The following is a 19,806-nucleotide window of genomic DNA, read 5'->3' as shown; positions in this document are numbered from 1 at the left end:
AGAAATGTAGGTGTAGGAATAAAAACTGAGCAGTTTTATAGAAATGATGATTGTTCGAAAAAATACGAATTTGAAAGTATCGTGCTGTCACCAATACCGCTTGGTAGGGAAATAAAAAGGAAGAAAATAAAGAGCCTAAATAAATTATTGATAGAATTGGCTGGTGAGAATTGGAGGAATGATCCAGAATTGTCATGGCTTGCTTCAATTTTACCCAAAAATGTTGAAGATATTCCTGGAGACGAAGATGTGGATGATGAAGATGATGGTGATTCTGAGCAGCGAGAACTATGTCAATGTCAAGAAGATGATGCTGAGATGAAATTATAGGTTCAAGGTTTTGAGTTCATTCCTTCTGAAGAAGTACTGTTAAAGAAATTGTTATTTTTTTTAATTACATGCCTGAAAAAAGAATAAGTTTTTGAAATTGCTTGTTTTACTATCAAACATTATCAAGCATTAAGTCCCTTGAGTTCCCAAACAAAATGCGTTTTGTCCGATATGGACAATCAACGAGCATTTAGGCTCATTCGTTATTAAAATTTTTGGGTTGAATAACAAAAGGCGATTTTTGGCATCAAGTTAATATTGGAGGTCATATTTTTTGCAAATTTGTCGGTTCCTTGAATCTCACGAAAACTTATCAGTTTCCTCATAGTGAACTTTGCCGATTCCTGAAAATTATGCAATTTGGACAAAATGCATTTTGAATGTCTGCTCATTTGTAGCATCTGACTCTGTGTACTGTATTGAATCTATATGATTATTAGTTAACCCAAACCTTCAAAATACATGTGTACAAATTTCACAGACGTCCGATTATCAGTTTGTGAGTGAAGCAATTTTTGTTAGTTTGAAGAAAATGGATGAAAAGGATTTTTGTGTGTTACTGAAACATTGCTTTTTTGGCAGAAAAAATACTGTTGAAACCAAGGCCTGGCTTGGTGAACATTATTCGGTCATAGCACCAGGAAAATCAACCGTTGAGAAGTGGTTTGCTGAGTTTGAACGAGGTGAAATGAGCAACGATGACGATGCACGCAGTGGACGAGCCAAAGAGGCAGTTTCCTATGAAAACATGACGAAAAGATGACCGCAAAGTGAAGTTGATCTAGATAACTGGGGCTATCGTGCGTGAATATTTGGGTATGCAAAAGCTATGTATAAAGTGGGTGCCACGCGATTTTACAATCGACCAAAAACAACAATGAATTGATAATTCTAAGCAGTGTATGAAGCGGTTTCATCATTCCACACCAGAATCAAAACGATCATCGTCATCTGAGTGGTGAACCGACTCAAAAGCGTGATAAGACGCAACAATCGGCTGGCAAGGTTATGGTATCAGTATTTTGGGATGCGTATGGCATAATATTCATCGACTATTTTGAAAAGGAAAAACCATCAACAGCGACTGTTACATACCGTTACTGGAGCGTTCGAAGAACAAAATCGCGGAAAACGACCCCATATGTAGAAAAATGAAGTGCTGTTTCATCAAGACAACGCACCGTGTCACAAATCGATGACAACGATGGCAAAATTGCAAGAATTGGGCTTCGAATTGCTTCCGTATCCACCGTATTCTCCAGATGTGGCCCCCAGTGACTTTTTCCTGTTCTCAGACCTCAAAAGAATGCTTGCTAGAAAGAAATTTAGCGCCGATGAAAAGGTAAATAAATAAAGATGGTATCGAAAAATTGTATGTCCGCTATAATATTTGTATCGTCCTCGAAGGCAACTATACTGAATAATAAAATCAAATTTCATCAAAAATAGTATTTTTTGTTGTTATTTGTTATAGTATTTTTTTATGTTAGCCTACGAACTTTTCAGCCCAACTGTTATAAATCATGTAAAAAGAACAGAATCATCACGTCACCTGTTTCGTGTTTCTCTTTCTATTATTGTTTATAGTTTAGAAGTGTTTCGGCTTATGATTCTGAGATACATATGTATAGGATCATTATTTTATAGAGTTAGTGCAATAACAAACAACCTACTTTTCCTATTTTTAATGAGTCGCCAGCTGCTAGGTCAATTATTGACAAAGACGCTGTTATTTCACTTCATGAATGAAATAAACTTACGAAAAAAGTCAATATAGTCCAATTTATAGAGTGCGAAGGTTATAATTAGTCATTAATAATAATAATAATGATAATAATAATAGCGACTTTTACATCATTAGTAATTTTTTTTCAACTTCAGTGAGTAATTATTGGCATAGTAGGCGGAGCTCGTTTTTATTTTGAATATATGGAAATATTGTTTAATAATACAATTGAGCTGCTCTTCCACTCAATATCAAGATTCTTTTCAAACCTTTCAAACTTTTCGGAATTTCATTATTAATTATCGAGATATTATAACTGTGAGATCTTTCATATTGTTGTTTTATGCAATGGGGGTGTTAAACCTCAAGTTCAATGTATGTATATCAGTTCAGAATTTAGTTTTATTATAGAGATAATCTGGTGTTTTAGTTTTAATTATACCATGATATAATTTTGCAGAGTGGAGCTTCATCCGGTTATATATTTAGGAATACCGAAAATCAATCTCAAACAAGAATTTTATACTTTTTTTTTATAAAAAAAAAATGTGAGTTTTGGACCATACAGACAATCTACGAAATTGAAACTGGACAAAACCAAGCTGTGGCAAAGCATTGATTTGCTTTTTCTTGATAAATGTTGTCTTCTACTGAGAATTAATTTCAAACATCCGTATGCTCTGCGAATTGGTTCAATCACATGCTTTTTAAAACAATGATTCTCATCCATAATTACTCCTAGCTTTTTAGCATAATCAACCACTTCAAGTTTATCTTGTCCAATTCTAATTTCCACCAGAGTTTTTAACAAATTTATATTATTTTTTGGACCAAAGACTAGAATATTTGACTTACTAGCATTAATTTGTAGACCGTGGTTTGAAGATGAAATTACAAATGCATTGTGGCCAATATTGATGCGTTTACATGCATCAACATAGTCATTAGGATCAAATGAATGGCAAATTTGATTATCGTCTGCATAAAGATGCATTGGACAATATTTCATATGTTTGATAATTTGACTTGTATAAAGCAAAAAGAGAACAGGCCCAAGGATAGATCCTTGTGGTACATCTGATTTCAATAATAGGTTATCAGGGTAGTTTGGGTCAATACGTTTCGTTTGCCGCCTTTCCGTCAAATATGAAACAAGAATTAATACTGTGCTTTCAGTCATACCAAGATGTATCAGAATTGATAATAAGATATCATGGTTGATTGTATGAAATTCACGGTTAAAATCGAACATAATTAAATTATTGCATTTGCCCGTGTCTGTATTTTTCATTATATCATCCATTACATGGAGAAGTGCCGAAGCGCAACTGTGACATTTTCGGAAACCAGACTGTATGATGGGAAGGAGTATGTGATCATCAAGTCGTGCTTTTATTTGCTTATTTATTAGTTTTATAATAGTCTGGTCAAATTAGAAAAAAAAACAAGAGTGAAGCTACTACCTAAATTCCCACCAAACTGAAAATCAGAAAGATTGTTTAAAATATGATTGAAAATAAAATTTAAAAGTGCCCCATCTTTCCCCTCTATGGAAAAAAATTTATTCAAGGTCAAAAGTCAAAAAAATGAGTTTTTCGCGATTTTCAGTAAAACGGTAAGTTTTATCATGAAAATACTTCAGACAAAAATTTTCGGCCATAAAATCATCTACAAAAAATGTATCAATACTTTTTTTCCTACAAGCCACCGTTTTTGAGATATAACGATTCAAAAAGTTGTAAAAGTTGTAATCGTCATAATATTCATGAGTACGCCACTTATATACATCTCTGTGGTTGTAATACATATTAAAATATTTTTCTATCGGTCATTGTAACTTACACTTTAATATAAAATATACATAAGTTATAACTATAAGAATAACATGTAAAATGAAACCCAGTCCCTTAATTTATACGCCCTGTTTGTTCAATTGTGTGCGTGGCTGCTCATCAACATCTTTTTCGGTTATATTACCAAGTTGAAGTGTGGCTTGGTTATCAGCTAGACCCCAAAGACTGGGGTTGGAAGTTGGTCAACAATTCATTAGAACCAGTCCAAACTTTACTTCCTCCTGCGCCGGAAAAACTACTGAACACAATTTTTGTAACTCCAAAAAGCAGTGCAGTACTAAATGTGGTTGCAAAAAAGCCGGCTGTTTTGTTCTCTGGCATGTACACATTGTCAAGACGGGTCGTGCTCTAATATTAAATCACCAACAGTGTAGGATCCGTTTGATTCAAACGAGGCGACATGCGATACATCGCTATTAACGCAATTTACATGTACTCAGGATGATGATGAAGAAGAATAAAAACAAGAATAACAAGACTAACAAGAACAAGAAGATCAAGAAGAAGAACAAGAAGAAGAATTTGACGTGGAATCGTGTGCATATTATGACGAATACAACTTTTACAACTTTTTGAATTGTTATATCTCAAAAACGGTGGCTCGTAGGAAAAAAGTATTGATACATTTTTTGTAGATAATTTTATGATCTGAAGATTTTTGTCTGAAGTATTTTTATGATAAAAGTTACCGTTTTGCTGAAAATCGTGAAAAACTCTTTTTTTTTTACTTTTGACCTTGAATAATTTTTTTCCATGCAGGGGAAAGATGGGGAACTTTCAAATTTTATTTTTAATCATATTTTAAACAATCTTATTGATTTTCCGCTTGGTGGGAATTTAGGTAGCTTCGAATGTCTAAATTGACTGGACTATAAATATTTGGGACATCGTAGGTAATGTACTGTAGATCTTTGAAATTTTCTGGAGTATCTGAAGTATTTTTATGATAAAACTTACCGTTTTGCTGAAAATCGTGAAAAACTCTTTTTTTTTTTACTTTTGACCTTAACATATTTTAAACAATCTTATTGATTTTCCGCTTGGTGGAAATTTAGGTAGCTTCGAATGTCTAAATTGACTGGACTATAAATATTTTGGACATCGTAGGTAATGTACTGTAGATCTTTGAAATTTTCTGGAGTATCTGAAGTATTTTTATGATAAAACCGTTTTGCTGAAAATCGTGAAAAACTCTTTTTTTTTTTACTTTTGACCTTGAAAAATTTTTTTCCATGCAGGGGAAAGATGGGGAACTTTCAAATTTTATTTTCAATCATATTTTAAACAATTTTATTGATTTTCCGCTTGGAGGGAATTTAGGTAGCTTCGAATGTCTAAATTGACTGGACTATAATTATTTTGGACATCGTAGGTAATGTACTGTAGATCTTTGAAATTTTCTGGATTTGATTTTTTGACAACACTGTAACTATGGCACATCTCCATAGAGATAGAAACGCATTACGGGAAAAATATTGAAGATAGAAACGGAAAGAGTTGATAAGAAATAACGAAAAAGATGGAGGTATATAAAATAAACTAAAATGTAAGAAACAAGTTGGGTACTGATGGCTATCATCGATCGGTTTATGAAGAATTTAAGTCACAATATAATTATTATAATTCAATGCATTTGTCATGGTCGTGCTTTATCAACTATATAAAATATAAGCAAAATTCTTCATTATATTCTTTCGTTGACCCAACAATTTTTTTTACCGAAAAAAAAAGTGAACGCTCCAAGCGCGCCTTTTAAACCACGTTAAGATACTTTGCATGCTTTGTTTACAACATCTAACCAAAATATCAAATCGGTATGCCTTGAACATACTTCAAACAAATTCCCTAGTACAGAGATAATTATGCAAACCTTTGTATCCTTTGAATTGTGGGCCAGATGAAAGCTCTTCCTCCGGGCACCAGAAGTGGTTTGCTGTAACAACATCCTGAAACAAAAGGAATTGCATAAAGTAATGAAACAAGTGCTAAGTGCCATCACCCGATCCCACACGTTGTCCGATTGGTTGTATTACTAATTGGGGTATTTGAAGCTGATGAATTGCATCCCCGACCAGTTAATTGGTTCGTTAGTGCGAGTAGTTGTTTTGAACGAAACGAAAGAGCCGGCAGCCACGAGAACCGGTCGAATTGTTGATTTTTCGTATCGGTAATTTTAAATATTTCATGCTGATTCAATTTCGAGAAAGATAGAATTCACTGATGGACAGTTAGGTGAAAAGTTATGAGAAGTGGAATGACGAAGTGTAATAGGGACGTTGGGATTTTTGGAAAAGTTTCATACATGTGTACATACCTAATATGGCCAAAAATATTTAAAATATTTTTGACTTACTACTTACTACTTCAAAAATCTCGTTCCAAAACGGCCATAATCGTCACGAAAATTCTGCGACATCACATGTTCCCAAACCCTGGTAAACCCATATGGCCATATTAATTTCTTTTGTAATTTTTCTAGCAAAATATAACTTCAAAGTCGAAACATCTAAAAACATATTACATTTTGATGTAGGTTTCACTTGGTTTATTTTTTATTTCAAACTTTTTTACATTTTGAATTTTTAAATATGGAATTTTCAATTTTGAGAAAATAAAAACTTTATTAATTTAATTATTAAAAATTAATCACTCCTAAAAATATAACCCCTTCAATTCAAATAAGGTTTCTCTTGGCTGGGATTGAATCAAATAGGTGAATGAATGTCATTACGATGTCATCGATGACATAAGCAGATCAAGCTTATTCCGTGACATTGAGAAATCGTAATTCATGAATGAATTGTGTGTAGTTTCTATAATGTTATCCAATTTGGTACTGAAGAGCCTTAGGGCAAGTGTCTTACGGCGAAACATCGATGTATACCAGTGAGGATGACAATGTTCCATGTAAGTGCAATTTATTACCATTCATTTAAAGTAGAACTGATTTTATTCCACAACGAATGTTTGAAATAAAAACTGAGTAAAGAAAATCATCTTCTGTATAATTCAGTGTTCATATAGAAGTATTTGTTTCGAAAGTTTTTTTTTCTTTCGTGTAATTCAATGTTTATATGAAAGTAGATGTTTCAGGAGGACTTTCTTTCAGTTTGTGTCTGAAAGTTACTTCTTTGCATGATCTACACATCCATGTATAGAGTTACTTATTTTCAAATTGATTACTTCCTTCCTTTCTATGGAAGATTCCCTCATCTTTTTTTGTATCGAGATGGAGTAGTAGAAAGCCAAAAACAAAAATCCAAAAATTAATCACTCCTAAAAAATATAACCCCTTCAATTCAAAAACTTGCATTATTTAATATAAGAAAATAAATATTTCAAAATGAAATGTCGAAACATTCAACTCTCCCAACTACCTACACAGTAGGTTCTGGTAAATGCCTGCCAAAAACAACTACTTCCCCGACTAATACCACGCTGGATATTCACATATATACATGTATGTGTATGTGTCTGTGTTCAAATAGGTTTCCGCGGTCAGTAGTATGTTGTCGTTGAGTTCGGGTTGAACCGCGTCTTCGACGCGGAGCCATTTTGGAGCCATTTTTAAGAAATTGATGTGACTTGACGAGGGGTCCTCAATCTGCCTACTCCCCAGGTCTCGTCATGAGTTCTCTCTAAGGTCTCAATCTGCCTACTCCTTAGATTGAACTGAGGTATCGAACGGTGTTCTGTGGTATTTATAACGGCGGGAGCTAAGTGGAAATGTGGTGGCGAGGTTTCGGGTGATTACCATCACCGGACGTCTTGGTGGGGGAGTGAGCATCGGGAAATTTGGAGGTTTCCAGGTACTTGGAAGTCTCTGACCGTCATCACGTTTGTTCAGGCAGGAATATCGCTTTTCGATTTCGATGGCTTCGCGAATTATCCGAGCTTGTAGTGTTTTCATTGTGTCGATGGTCTTAGTGTTCGCAAAGTCTATGTTGTTTCCTGTCTCTTGATGATGTTTGGACAGGGCGGAGGATGGGTCTGATTTTCGAACAACAAGTTGATGTTCATGTATTCTACTTGTCACACTCTGTCGGTCTGGCCTACATATGTTCTATCGCAATCGGAGAATGAAATTTCATATATACCCTAGGATGCATGACAATTTTTTCCTTGGGGGAACGGAGGAATGTGGAAATTCCTCACCTACAGACCGGTTTCGAGGTATTACCCCTTATCAGAGCAGGAAAGCTCCGACCCAAACAACAAAGCGCCTGGGACTCGATTAATGTCAACGGGTGATTACATTCGTTAAATATTCCTATTTTGTTCAGGTGTTCACTAAATAAACAAAGGTCATTTAGTAGCCCTGTAATTGTTTAGAGCGGATTTCCAAACGGTTTTTCCGTATGCATTCTCAGGTGTATTTTTCCAGTACTCTGTATGTTTTCAATAGATTAATTTCACACCAGAGATTTCAAATTATACTTATGTATTTTCCTTATTGACCTACTTCCCAGTCTGATTTCATACCAAAGATCTCAGTAACCCCACAGCTGGTTCAGGGCCTTTATATGGAGTTGATGATCCCTGAATAGCCCACTCATCAGTTTTTTGTTGTCTACGATTTATGACATCCAGGCACCCAGTATAGAGTTGATGTATTCCGATTCCAATTCTTCATACTATTCAGGAGTGACCACAAGACTAACTGGTACTACCTAATCCGGGTAGCAAAACATCTATGCCTACATTTTTTTTTCTCATCCACCCAAACATCTGCCATTTTCAATTTTGAAATAGGTAGGAACCTACATATGTATCTACCGAACGAGAACATAAAATAAAAATGCGATCTCAACTTTCAAAGTGAACAAAAAAACAGAAATATATATATAGAAAACTGTCAACAAAAACTTAGAGACCCAATCAAAACCAAATCAATTAAATGAAATCAGTGTTGCAGAAAAAATTTTCAATAAAAAACAGGAAATTGCCACAGTCTTTGCTGAACATTTTGCAACTTCAGTAAAGAAGGCAATAAAAACGCATTTCACGAATTTGAATTTTGAAAATTTCACATCAACGTATATAGAAAATTTTCTTCCAGTGTCTAGTCTTGAAATAATACGTTCTCTCAAAAATGTAAATTCCATGGGCGTTGATTGCATTTTCACCAGAGTAATTAAAAGTATTGGGCTATGTATAGCCGAGCCATTAGCTCATTTGATAAACGTATCAATTGAATCAGGAGTCTTTCAGGAATATTTAAAAATCGGTGTTGTTACCCCTATTTAAAAAGGGTGACCCCCATCTAGTTGACAATTACAGACCCATTACGGTGCTGTCAGTCATCAGCAAAATTGTTGAGAAATGTATCCATAGTAAAATGCTTTCCTTTCTGGATAAATATAAAATTATTTCTGATCACCAGAATGGTTTCCTGTCAGGTAGATCGACGAAGAGTGCGGCTGTTTCACTTTCCAATTTCATATATTCCTCGCTGGACTAAAAAAAGTACGTGGGCGCACTTTTCGTCAATCTATCAAAGGCTTTTGATTCAATAAATATAAATGTTACTTTATCTAAATCGGAGAGTATTGGATTCCGTGGTAATTTCTTGTCATGGCTGTCCTCATATTTAAAACATAGAAAAATATTAGTGAATATCGCAGGATGTAAATCTTCTCTAAAAGAAATGGAACTAGGTGTTCCTCAGGGTTCCATATTGGGACCGTTGATTTTCCTGTGCTATATAAATGACATGCCACGTCAAGTAAGTTCCAACAATATCATTCTATATGCGGATGACACGACAATAGCTACGGAGGCCAACTCTCTCAAAGAACTGGAAGATAAACTACAAATTTTGACTGAAGAATTCACGTACTGGTGTCGTAGGAATTCTTTAATTATCAACTGCGAAAAAACGGTATGTACTCAATTTTCCAATAGAGTGACGGCCTATGAGCCACTGAACACCTCTCCCAATATTGAGTTTTCAGAACATACAAAGTTTTTGGGAGTATATCTCGATGAAGACGTGAGCTGGAAGACCCACATTAATTATGTTATTAAAAAATTACGTAGTAGTTACTATGCGATTCTACAGCTAAAGAATATTCTTTCTGCAGAACAATTACTAAGTGTTTACTATGCCATAGCTCATTGTCATATCTCCTACAACGTATTGCTTTGGGGGAATGCAGTCGATGCTTCTAGAGTATTTATATTGCAAAAAAATTATACGACTCATACACAATCTTCTACATAATGAAACATATAATAATCACTTTAGAAAGAGTAGAATTCTTACACTTCCATCGATTTATATATATATATATATATATATATATATATATATATATATATATATATATATTATATGTTAAACAAAATATTGACAAATTCAAACTGAATTCAGACATGCACCAGTACCCTACTAGAAACGGTAACCTACTCAGGATCCCAAAACATACCAGCACGTTGTACGAGAAATATCGAAATTTTACTGGCATTAAGGCATTAAATTTTATAATTGTCTTCCTATCAGCATTAAGGGTGAACAAAATTTCATGAAATTTAAGGCCAAATTGAAATCACACTTAGTAGAGTCATGTTTTTACAATGTTTCAGATTATTGCCCTACAATGAAATGAATAATGTAACACGTAGATTTTACTTATTTATTGTTTTCACTGTTTCCTGTGTTGTATTTTATGACATAACCTATATCATGTGAATATTTTAAGGATTATTAAATTTATTATTATTATTATTATTCACTACGTAAAATAGAATCATCGCAACTGCAACTTTTCTTCATCACTCGTGTCTCATTTGTGTGTTAGACCGCTTGAATTTATTTTATCGCGCGTTCAATTTCATGATAACTCCTAAAATATTATTATTCATTGTATGGTGGGAAATTATAATGTGTATAAAATGCTTATGATAATTAACGTATTTAATTTGATAAGGATTTATATTAGACTACTTCACAATAGACAATAGACTTCTAGACGTCACAATGACGTCTAGAAAAATGTATCTTGATGATTTTACAGCACACAAAAAATGTTATTAACAAATTAGGACGAAACAAGAAAGTACTTTGTTTATCGTGAATAACTCAAAAACTAAATTTCAATTCAAATTGAGGATATCACTATTGTGAACATTCTACCACTATTATTTATAATTTTAATGTATCGCCGAAAATAACGCTCCCGTTAAGGCATGGATCGCCGTTAAAGAATTTATATCACATGAAATATTTTTTAAAGAATTACCTATCAATTTGAAAATTTGAATAAATTACGGTTACCTGAGCACTTCAAAGAATAAAGTTTCGTTGGAGAAAAAAATGTATCTTGATTTTTCAAAAGTTACACATATGTAAAAATCTCCCGATTCACAAAATGGGTTTAAAGAAGGTTTTCCTCTTAGAGCTCTTCTTATGGAAATACCTTAAAAGATCATGTCAGAAAAGTTTATCAAAAAATATTTTGATAAACTTTTGAAAAATTTTACGTTATTCATTAATGATCTAAAATTTATAAAAAAACTGACGAGTCTATTATAGGAGTGTATATGTTACAGTCTATGTTACAGTCTATGTTACAAGTCTATGTTACAAATCTATGTTACAAGTTCGCACTTTCATTGTCTAAACCAGCAACAGATTCGAAATTTAAAGAAGAACACATGAAAAATTAATTAAATGTTGAATTTATTGACAAAAACTATAAAATTCCAGGCCGAAATACTCAATTGAATTAGTTAAAACAGAAATGATGTCAAAAAAGAAAAAACTGAGCAAAAATGAAAAACAGAAATTGTAATAAAACTAATTTGTAAAGAAAACAAATTATTGTGACCTGAAATAAAAATAAATTGATAACGGATTGAACAATAAGTTAAGTGCCAATTATTTACAATCAAATAAATATTACATACAATGTAATAAATGAAATAAAAGTTTAATAAAATGAAATAATCAAGATAAGTGATGGAAAAATTTCAGTTTGTTGAATTTTTCTTTACACCCCAAATGCATAAGTCTGACATGAGAACAACTTAAGATGAAAATGTCCTAAAAAATTAAACTTCGTTGTGTGATAGATTTTTTTATTGGTTGCATTAGATTAATTTTTTTATGTCTAGCGTCACATTAATGTTGGCTAGTGATGAATTATTCTTTATTTTTATGTCGAACAGGAGAACATCCAAACTGAACCCTAATTAATTCTTAGCTAACACCAGTTGCGATATTTGAAGGTTGTCTTTGGTATGAATACACCACCTTTTTGATGGAAAATTTTATTTTAAAACATTTTGCCATCAGAAAACTATTTAAACAGTTTGAGATTAATTGTCCACATCAAACAAAATATATTTTCCAGAAAATTTTTCTAATGAACTTGTGCTTATACGATCACATCCAATACTCTTTTATGATTCCCTGTGATTTTTATAGAGTTTCATTTCTTACAGAAAAATACTTCTGAATAATGATCAACTCTCTACAGTAATTAATTTGCAATTATGATTTTATTTCAGAGATTACAGATTACTTTCGATTACAGATCGTTGCCTGCTATATGGTCCTTTTAATTTTATTCGTAATATGTTCGTAATCATTATAAATTTCTCTTGAGGTTGATAGTACCATTTATCCATTCCGGATATGAAAACTCATCATGTGTTAGAGAACGGTTTTGTACTCATCGAATTATTATTTTATAGGGTACATAACCTTTTTGTACAACTGTCATTAAAAGTGACATTTTTAATGGTTGTCAAGAGTATTGAAAGATGATGTTTACAAAGTAGCCTGTTGAAAAATATTTTTAACACTAAGTGTTAAAAGTATTTTAAGACGATTTTTTTTAACCAAATAGCAGTAAACAAAACATAATTATTCAATTTTCAAGTAAAAGAAGATGTCAAAGAAGTTTTGAAATATGAAATTACTGATAAATAGAAGATTTTTTTTGTGAAAAATACTTTGATTTTTACGCAGTAACTAATCGGGGTAAACTAAGAAGTTTGCCCCTCTACACTTGTATAAAGTTCTCCATTATAATTTTTATATTTTTCAGATTGTGGAAGGTAACAAATACCCAAAAAAAAGTCGATAAAAAACTGTTTTTTCCTCCACAAAAAATGACTTTCGTTGAAGTTTTATTTTGTTCATTCACAAAGTAAAACCTTACTTTTAACACTCATATCTTAATAGCTATTAATGCTCTTTCGCTCTTTTCAAACAGGAAAAACAAAAAATTCCCTTTGCATTAATTTTCAATAAATTTTTCATATTTAATTTGTGTAAACGACTTCAATCTTAAAAGATGAAACAGGAGTTTATTTTTTCTGCTTCACTTATTTTATTTAGACTCAGAAAGTATTCTAGTCAACTGTGTCGAATGCCTGCTGAACATAATAAACAGTTCGTTGGTCCTCAGACACTTCTCCAGAAGGTGGAAGCATGCAATCGTCGTCATGATCCCAAAACAGGGCCAAAAACCGCTGTTCACACAGAATTATCGCCCGATCAGTTTACTCTCGTCGGCGGCTAAGCTGGCTGAAAGAGTTGTTCTCCAAAGGCTCAACGAAGAAGTTGAGGACCGAAATGTTCTGCCTGATGAACAATTTGGCTTCAGGAGAGAACACTCCATTGAGTTACAGGCTCTAAGGCTGGTCTAAAACACCATCCATGAGCTTAACAACAATAAGAAAGTGCATAATGTGTTACTAGACATCTCGAAGGCCTTCGACCGTGTTTGGCACGAAGGCCTTCTGCACAAATTGAACGTGTTCGACCTGCCCCGGGGCCTGATCCGGTAGATTGGGTCTTTCCTGAAAGACAGAACTTTTCAGGTTATAGTAGAGGGCTCTCTGTCTGATAACAGAGAGATCCTCACTGGAATGCCACAGGGGGCTGTGCTCTCTCCGACGCTGTATTCTCTTTGCACCAGCGACCTTCCAAGGCCCGAGCGTGTGAAGATATTTCTGATGACACGGCTCTTCTCTCGTCTTCCATGGGTCGAGAGCTCGGCGTCGTCTACATGCAACGTGCATTGGACGACCTTGATTGGAAGATCCGAGTGAACCCGGACAAGACTCAGGCGATAACCATGGGAAGATTGCTATCTTCTCCGGCCAGAAAAGTGAGAATCTCTGGAAGGGAGATTGACTGGCGCGGGTAAAGTACCTCGGCCTTCTAATAGACCGTATGCTCACTTGGAACCCGCACATCATGTACGTCAAAACTAGGATCGAGGATCGGATTGCAAGTCTGTACCCTCTGATCAATAGAAAATCAAAAATAAGTCTGAAAAACAAGATTACCATCTATAACACGATGTTCAAGCCTGTCATCATGTATGCTTCAGGCGTCTGGGGACAAGCGGCGAAATCTAATATCTCCATTCTGGAGGTATTGCAAAACAAACTAATGAGGATGATTGTGAATGCTCCTTGGTTCGAAGCCATCCGCAGAGATTTGCAGCTGCCTTCCATTCGGCAGTCCATTCAGTCGAGGAATCGGCGAGTTTTTGAAAGTGCGGAAACTCACGACAATCCGTTAGTTAGGGAAGCTATAGACTATGCTGTAGACGACCTCTCCCGATATAGAAGGCCCCGACACTCTGTCGAATGAGGCCCTCACGTCCCCCGTTAACGGACGAATAGCTTTTTCATCCATCCCACCCCAGCCAGGTAGGGGTATCCCGTGAAGGGCGGTACTGATGTCTGAGGACTTCATACCGCCATTCCGTCAGTCATGAACCCATTTGTCCTTCTTCGACAAAAATCAGCCGAAAGGGTAACGGAGCTGGGCTCCATCCCGATTGCACTGAAGACGTTGGTCAGAAAAGTATTCTAGTGAGTTGTTATTCAAATATTTAATAATTATTGATATAATGACTACACTTCCTTGAAACAAACACATTATCAAGCACTACAGAAAATTCGAATTGAAATCGATTATTCATTGTAACAACACAAAATTTGAAATGCCATATTACGCAGGTGGTAATGAAGCACTCTTATAAGTCCGCATTATGTCGATGGATACAGAATGTGATCGCATATGCTGGATTCTGACAGTAAATACATGAGTCTCAGTTGTCTCGCGGCAGGCCCTGCACCTGGTGTCAGGAACCTCTATACCCATCACGCGACTGCGGCAGACTAACGTGTTGAAAACACCATCCTGGCAGGCTATGATGAGCCCCTCAGTTTCCGTCTTCAGCGACTTACATTTTTCAAGTGATTGATGCAGATCCCATTAGATTATGAGGAATATAGGAAAGTCATTTTGCCGTAACTTTTCCGAAAAACTTTCTGGTATAGCACCTCCGAAGCCACTGGAGATGTCGAAAAAATGTATATCGACAATTTTATGAAAATTAATCAGTTCTACAAAAAAATTCAAATCACTGTTTTGATAACTGAGGAAAATATTGAAAACATTGAAAACATGAAACGACAGAAAATGGTAAAAATTGTCGAGACAAGAGTTTCGTTCATCTCGTTGATTTCTACAAAAAATACTGAACATTGGTTCATAATTATAATATTTAAGAAACAAGTGAGTGACGATAGACCAGTAGTAACTAAAAACTGAAAATATCGAATAAACTTCTAGAATATTTTTTGATGTGAAACATTTACAGCCGCACGTAAAACCGATTGCTGGCCTGGCGATGCATGCCGTGGCGACGGGTCGCCATGCACAAGCGACTGTGCGACTCTCTCACCATACCGAGCTCGGAAACCTATAGTGTATACAGTTGTGTTTACTACAGTATACAAAACCTTTGTTTTACTAAATAAATCACTGTCTGACAGTAATAATTCAGAAAGTGAAAGTTAGCAGCCTCCTGCAAAGAAAGCAAAATCACACTATGACACACTATCAAGTAAGTTAATTATATCAATTATAGTTAATTATATTTCAATTATATTTTTATATTTTATAATTAAAGTGTGCATTTATCTGTGCATTAAGCCCGCGTTATTTGGTATGTCCCAAGGATCAGTAAATGTAAAATCTACTCTCTTGATAGATTGAAATTTACAATTTTCATAGCGCATAATATTTTTAAATTAATTTTTAATTATTTTTAACTCAATTCGTTTGAAAAAATGCACTAAAACACTTGCCTGAAGAATACATCTCATAAAGACTGACAGAATTGTATTTCAAAATCAGCTGATAGCGAGAAGCCCACGAATGTTTTTCTTATTTGATATCAACAGAAACATCAAAAAATTAATTAATCAATTGTTTCCAATGATGGTGGAATTTATATTGAAATATTTATGATTGATATTTATAATTTAGTATCTTTAGTAATATACTGTAATAACTAGCTAAGATTCTTGAGTTAACTAGTATACTAGCGAACCTTCCCGGCTACGCATGGATGCAATGCTGATACTAAATATTAATTCACCCACCGGAAATTTAAGGGCATGTAGAAACAGTGATAATTTTGTTTTATGGGCGCGCCTTTTTCCCCAGAGGCTGTTGCCCCAGTTGGAATATTAAAAAATTCTTTCTTACTGCACATCTACAATATGAAACGAACCTGCATACACAATTTATGCCTCCAAAAATATACCGGTACGGAGAAAAAGTGATGAAAAGGTAATTTTCATATGTAAACGCGTCCCTTTTACCCCCGGGGGCACTCCAGTTGGAATATTCGAAAATCCTTTTTTACTGCGCATCTAAGACCTAAAAAGCACCTATAAACCAAATTTTAGCATCCTAGGACTTACAAGTACGGATAAACAGAGATGAATGAGTGTTATAATAGGGGAGTCCAAGCGGGAATTTCCGGAATTACTAAAGCGCAGCAGACTAATATACAGGGAGATACCTTGTACCCGGCTAAGTACCTCCATCAAATATGAGCCCCATATATAAGGCCGCCCGTGAAGGATAAAGCATCAGATTAGTAAAAAAAAATTGATTATCAGAAATTCTCGAGCGCGTCAGATTACGGTAGGGTTAGTAAATTACAAGCTAAAAAGTGTATATTCAAGTAATCTGACAATTTGAGAATGACGTAAAGAAAGGGAAGGGCAGCAAAGTTGTAAAAATATAACGTCATTTCGACATTCTCAAGCGTAGCTAATTTTTTTTATTTTGAAGGAAAGAATTCAAGGATAACGAAAAATATATAATCTGTCAATTTCCGCAAGCCGAAATAACAAAAATTCGTTGATAAGTTTAATAGGTGCAGCTGTGTGATACCTATATTTCCCTCTCCGAGTTTCTATTCCTCTTTCACTTTTTCTCAATCTATTACTCTCTCATTCCGTCCCCACTCTGAATTCTGTTCGCCATCACAGCTGATCACAGAGACTCGTTCGTGATGAAGATGATGATTGATTAATCAATTGATTATAAAAAAATTAAATTTTTTGAGCATTTTTTAAAATTATTTTTTTATAAATACAAGTATTCTACTTAAAAAAACATACACTTATTTACTTGCATACTATTTCATGAGCTTTTCAATTAATTAAGTTCAATGATTGAAAATATATATATATATATATATATATATATATATATACAGTGTGACCCATTTAAAATGGAACCACCCCTGTAGAATGTGCATTTTTCAATCAATCTCAATTTTTTTTTATTGAAATATTAAGCATGAAAAACTGTATCTTGACACTAACTTTCACAATTTTAGTTTCATTTCTAAGGCACTCTATGGTTTTTTTTGTTTGTCAAAAACGGCAAAAGTTTATTAGGCAATTTTTGTTTTCAAATTTGACTACACCACTGGATTCGTAGTCGTTATAAATCAAAACTGTCAAATTTTCATTAAAAAATATTTGTTAACAACGAAGTTACAACAACTTCAATTTTGGAAACAAAGTATTTGTTTGTAATTTTTATTCAGATTATAGACATATGTGACATCTGACAACACTGTCATCACCAAGTAGAATACCAGTGAATTTGTACAGTGAAAATCCGAAGTCAACAGCTCAATGCGTTCTACAGTTATAACTCCTGAAAATATGGTAATGTGAGAGATTTGTGGTGCAAGCGTTTTGTAATAAAAATCTGACTACGCCACTGGATTTGTGGATAATATTCCCTTAAAATCATTCATTTGAGTGTAGGTTACGAGAAGTGTATTCTAGAATAACAGAAAATTAAAAATTCATTTTCAAGTTATGCAGTACTTAGTACATTCTTCCGCATAGCCGCTAAAATCAAATTGATTTAAAGCATGGAAATCATTTATTCAATAATAAAACAGAGAGCAGGACAAAAATTGTTCCCTGTAAATTCTTCATAACTCAGCTAAAACAATTTTTTAGAGGAGATATCAATAATTTGAGGAAGCTGAACTCATTATCCAAAGGTTTTATAATAAATCAACAGTAGGCTGTGATTTTGACAGTTAATCATAAATAAAATAATAGTTGTTAGTTACGTGCATTTAATAATGGCTTTGCAATTATCATTAGAAGAAAGAATTGAAATTGTGAGAATTTCTGGGGACAATTATCATAGTGAAAGAGAAGCAGCTAGGATATTTAATCACAGACATCCAAATCGACTTCCCATTGACAGAAGTACCGTCAGTAAAATTAACAAAACATTTAAAGAAACCGGTGCAGTCAGCAAACATATTTTAAAAAATAATCACCGAAGAAGAAATTTAAACGAAGGTGCTGTTTTAGATTATTTTAGAAACCACCCAAACAGAAGTTTACGAGTCGCCAGTTTGGATTTAAACTTACCGAGAGAGACTATTCGACGATGTCTTAAACAAAACAAAATGAGAGCATTTAAACCTAAATTTCTTCACTCTTTAAAGGCAGGTGATGAAGTGAAACGTATGGAATTTTGTTTGTGGGCACAAGGCGAGTACCTGAATACAAGAAATTTTTTAAACTGCATAATGTTTAGTGATGAAGCTTCTTTCAGCACCAATGGGGTAGTTTCATCGCAAAATGCTGGGTATTGGGCTACGGAAAATCCGCACTGGATCATAAATTGTAAAAGTCAATATTCCGAAAAAGTTAACGTTTGGTGTGGTATGGTACAAAATAGAATAATAGGTCCATATTTTTTTGATGGAAACATAAACGGGCAAAATTTTTTGGAATTTCTAAATAACCAATTATCGGACGAAATAGATGAAATGCCTCTTGCGGAACAAGTAAATTTATATTTTCAGCTCGACGGCTGTTCCGTGCACAATTCGAGGATTGTTAAAGAGTGGCTAAATAACCAGTTTCCAAATCATTGGATAGGACGAGGTAGTGACTTAATTGAATGGCCACCTAGATCGCCTGATCTAACAATATTAGACTTTTTTCTGTGGGGTATTCTGACACAAAAAGTATACAGAACAAGACCAACGAATCGAGCTGAACTCATGCAAAGGATACGACAAGCTTGTGCCGAAATTACAGTTCAACAAATAAGAAATAGTGTAAACAATATTCGGAAGAGATACGATAAATGAATTGAACTTAATGGAGGTTTGGTAGAAGCCACATAAATTTGAATGTTTAGTTTTAAATCAATGTTTATTTTAGTATCAGTTTTTTCTTAATGGCAATTAATTGTTGAATAAATACTTTGAAACTTGTTTGTATACATTTTGTTTTCATCAGCTATAGAAGAAGGTAGAGTAAGTTCAGAATCTCATAAAATGTGATTTTCCAGGTGCGCTGTTACAAAAGTACTATTATTTATTATTGGGAAACTTCCAAAAAGCTTACAAGTATGACCATTAATACTTCAAGATTCTATCAAGATTTGGTAAAAGCGCAATTGGGAGATCCCATGACATGAGATTCTGAACTTGGTCTACTACTGCGTAACTTGAAAATGAACTTTTAATTTTCTGTTATTCAATTATTCAATTTTTATTTTAATTTTCACTTCTCGTA

General features: G+C 34.0%; 1 protein-coding gene across 1 annotated transcript in view; it reads right to left on the bottom strand.

Annotated features, from left to right (window-relative positions):
* Flo1 (flotillin-1) overlaps window positions 1-19,806 on the bottom strand; it is a 44,067-nt gene that overhangs the window by 22,039 nt on the left and 2,222 nt on the right. The window contains exon 2 of the mRNA XM_074182385.1: window positions 5,780-5,855. Coding sequence (XP_074038486.1) covers window positions 5,780-5,855 — 76 coding nt within the window. The remainder of the gene's footprint in view (window positions 1-5,779; window positions 5,856-19,806) is intronic.

This window comes from Leptinotarsa decemlineata, unplaced genomic scaffold (genome assembly GCF_025532065.1).
Source record: "Leptinotarsa decemlineata unplaced genomic scaffold, Ldec_3_MD MMD2_tig00026328_RagTag_RagTag, whole genome shotgun sequence".
Lineage (NCBI taxonomy): Eukaryota > Metazoa > Arthropoda > Insecta > Coleoptera > Chrysomelidae > Leptinotarsa > Leptinotarsa decemlineata.
Note: the sequence above shows the minus strand (reverse complement) of the source record. Positions and strands in the feature narration are given on the sequence as shown.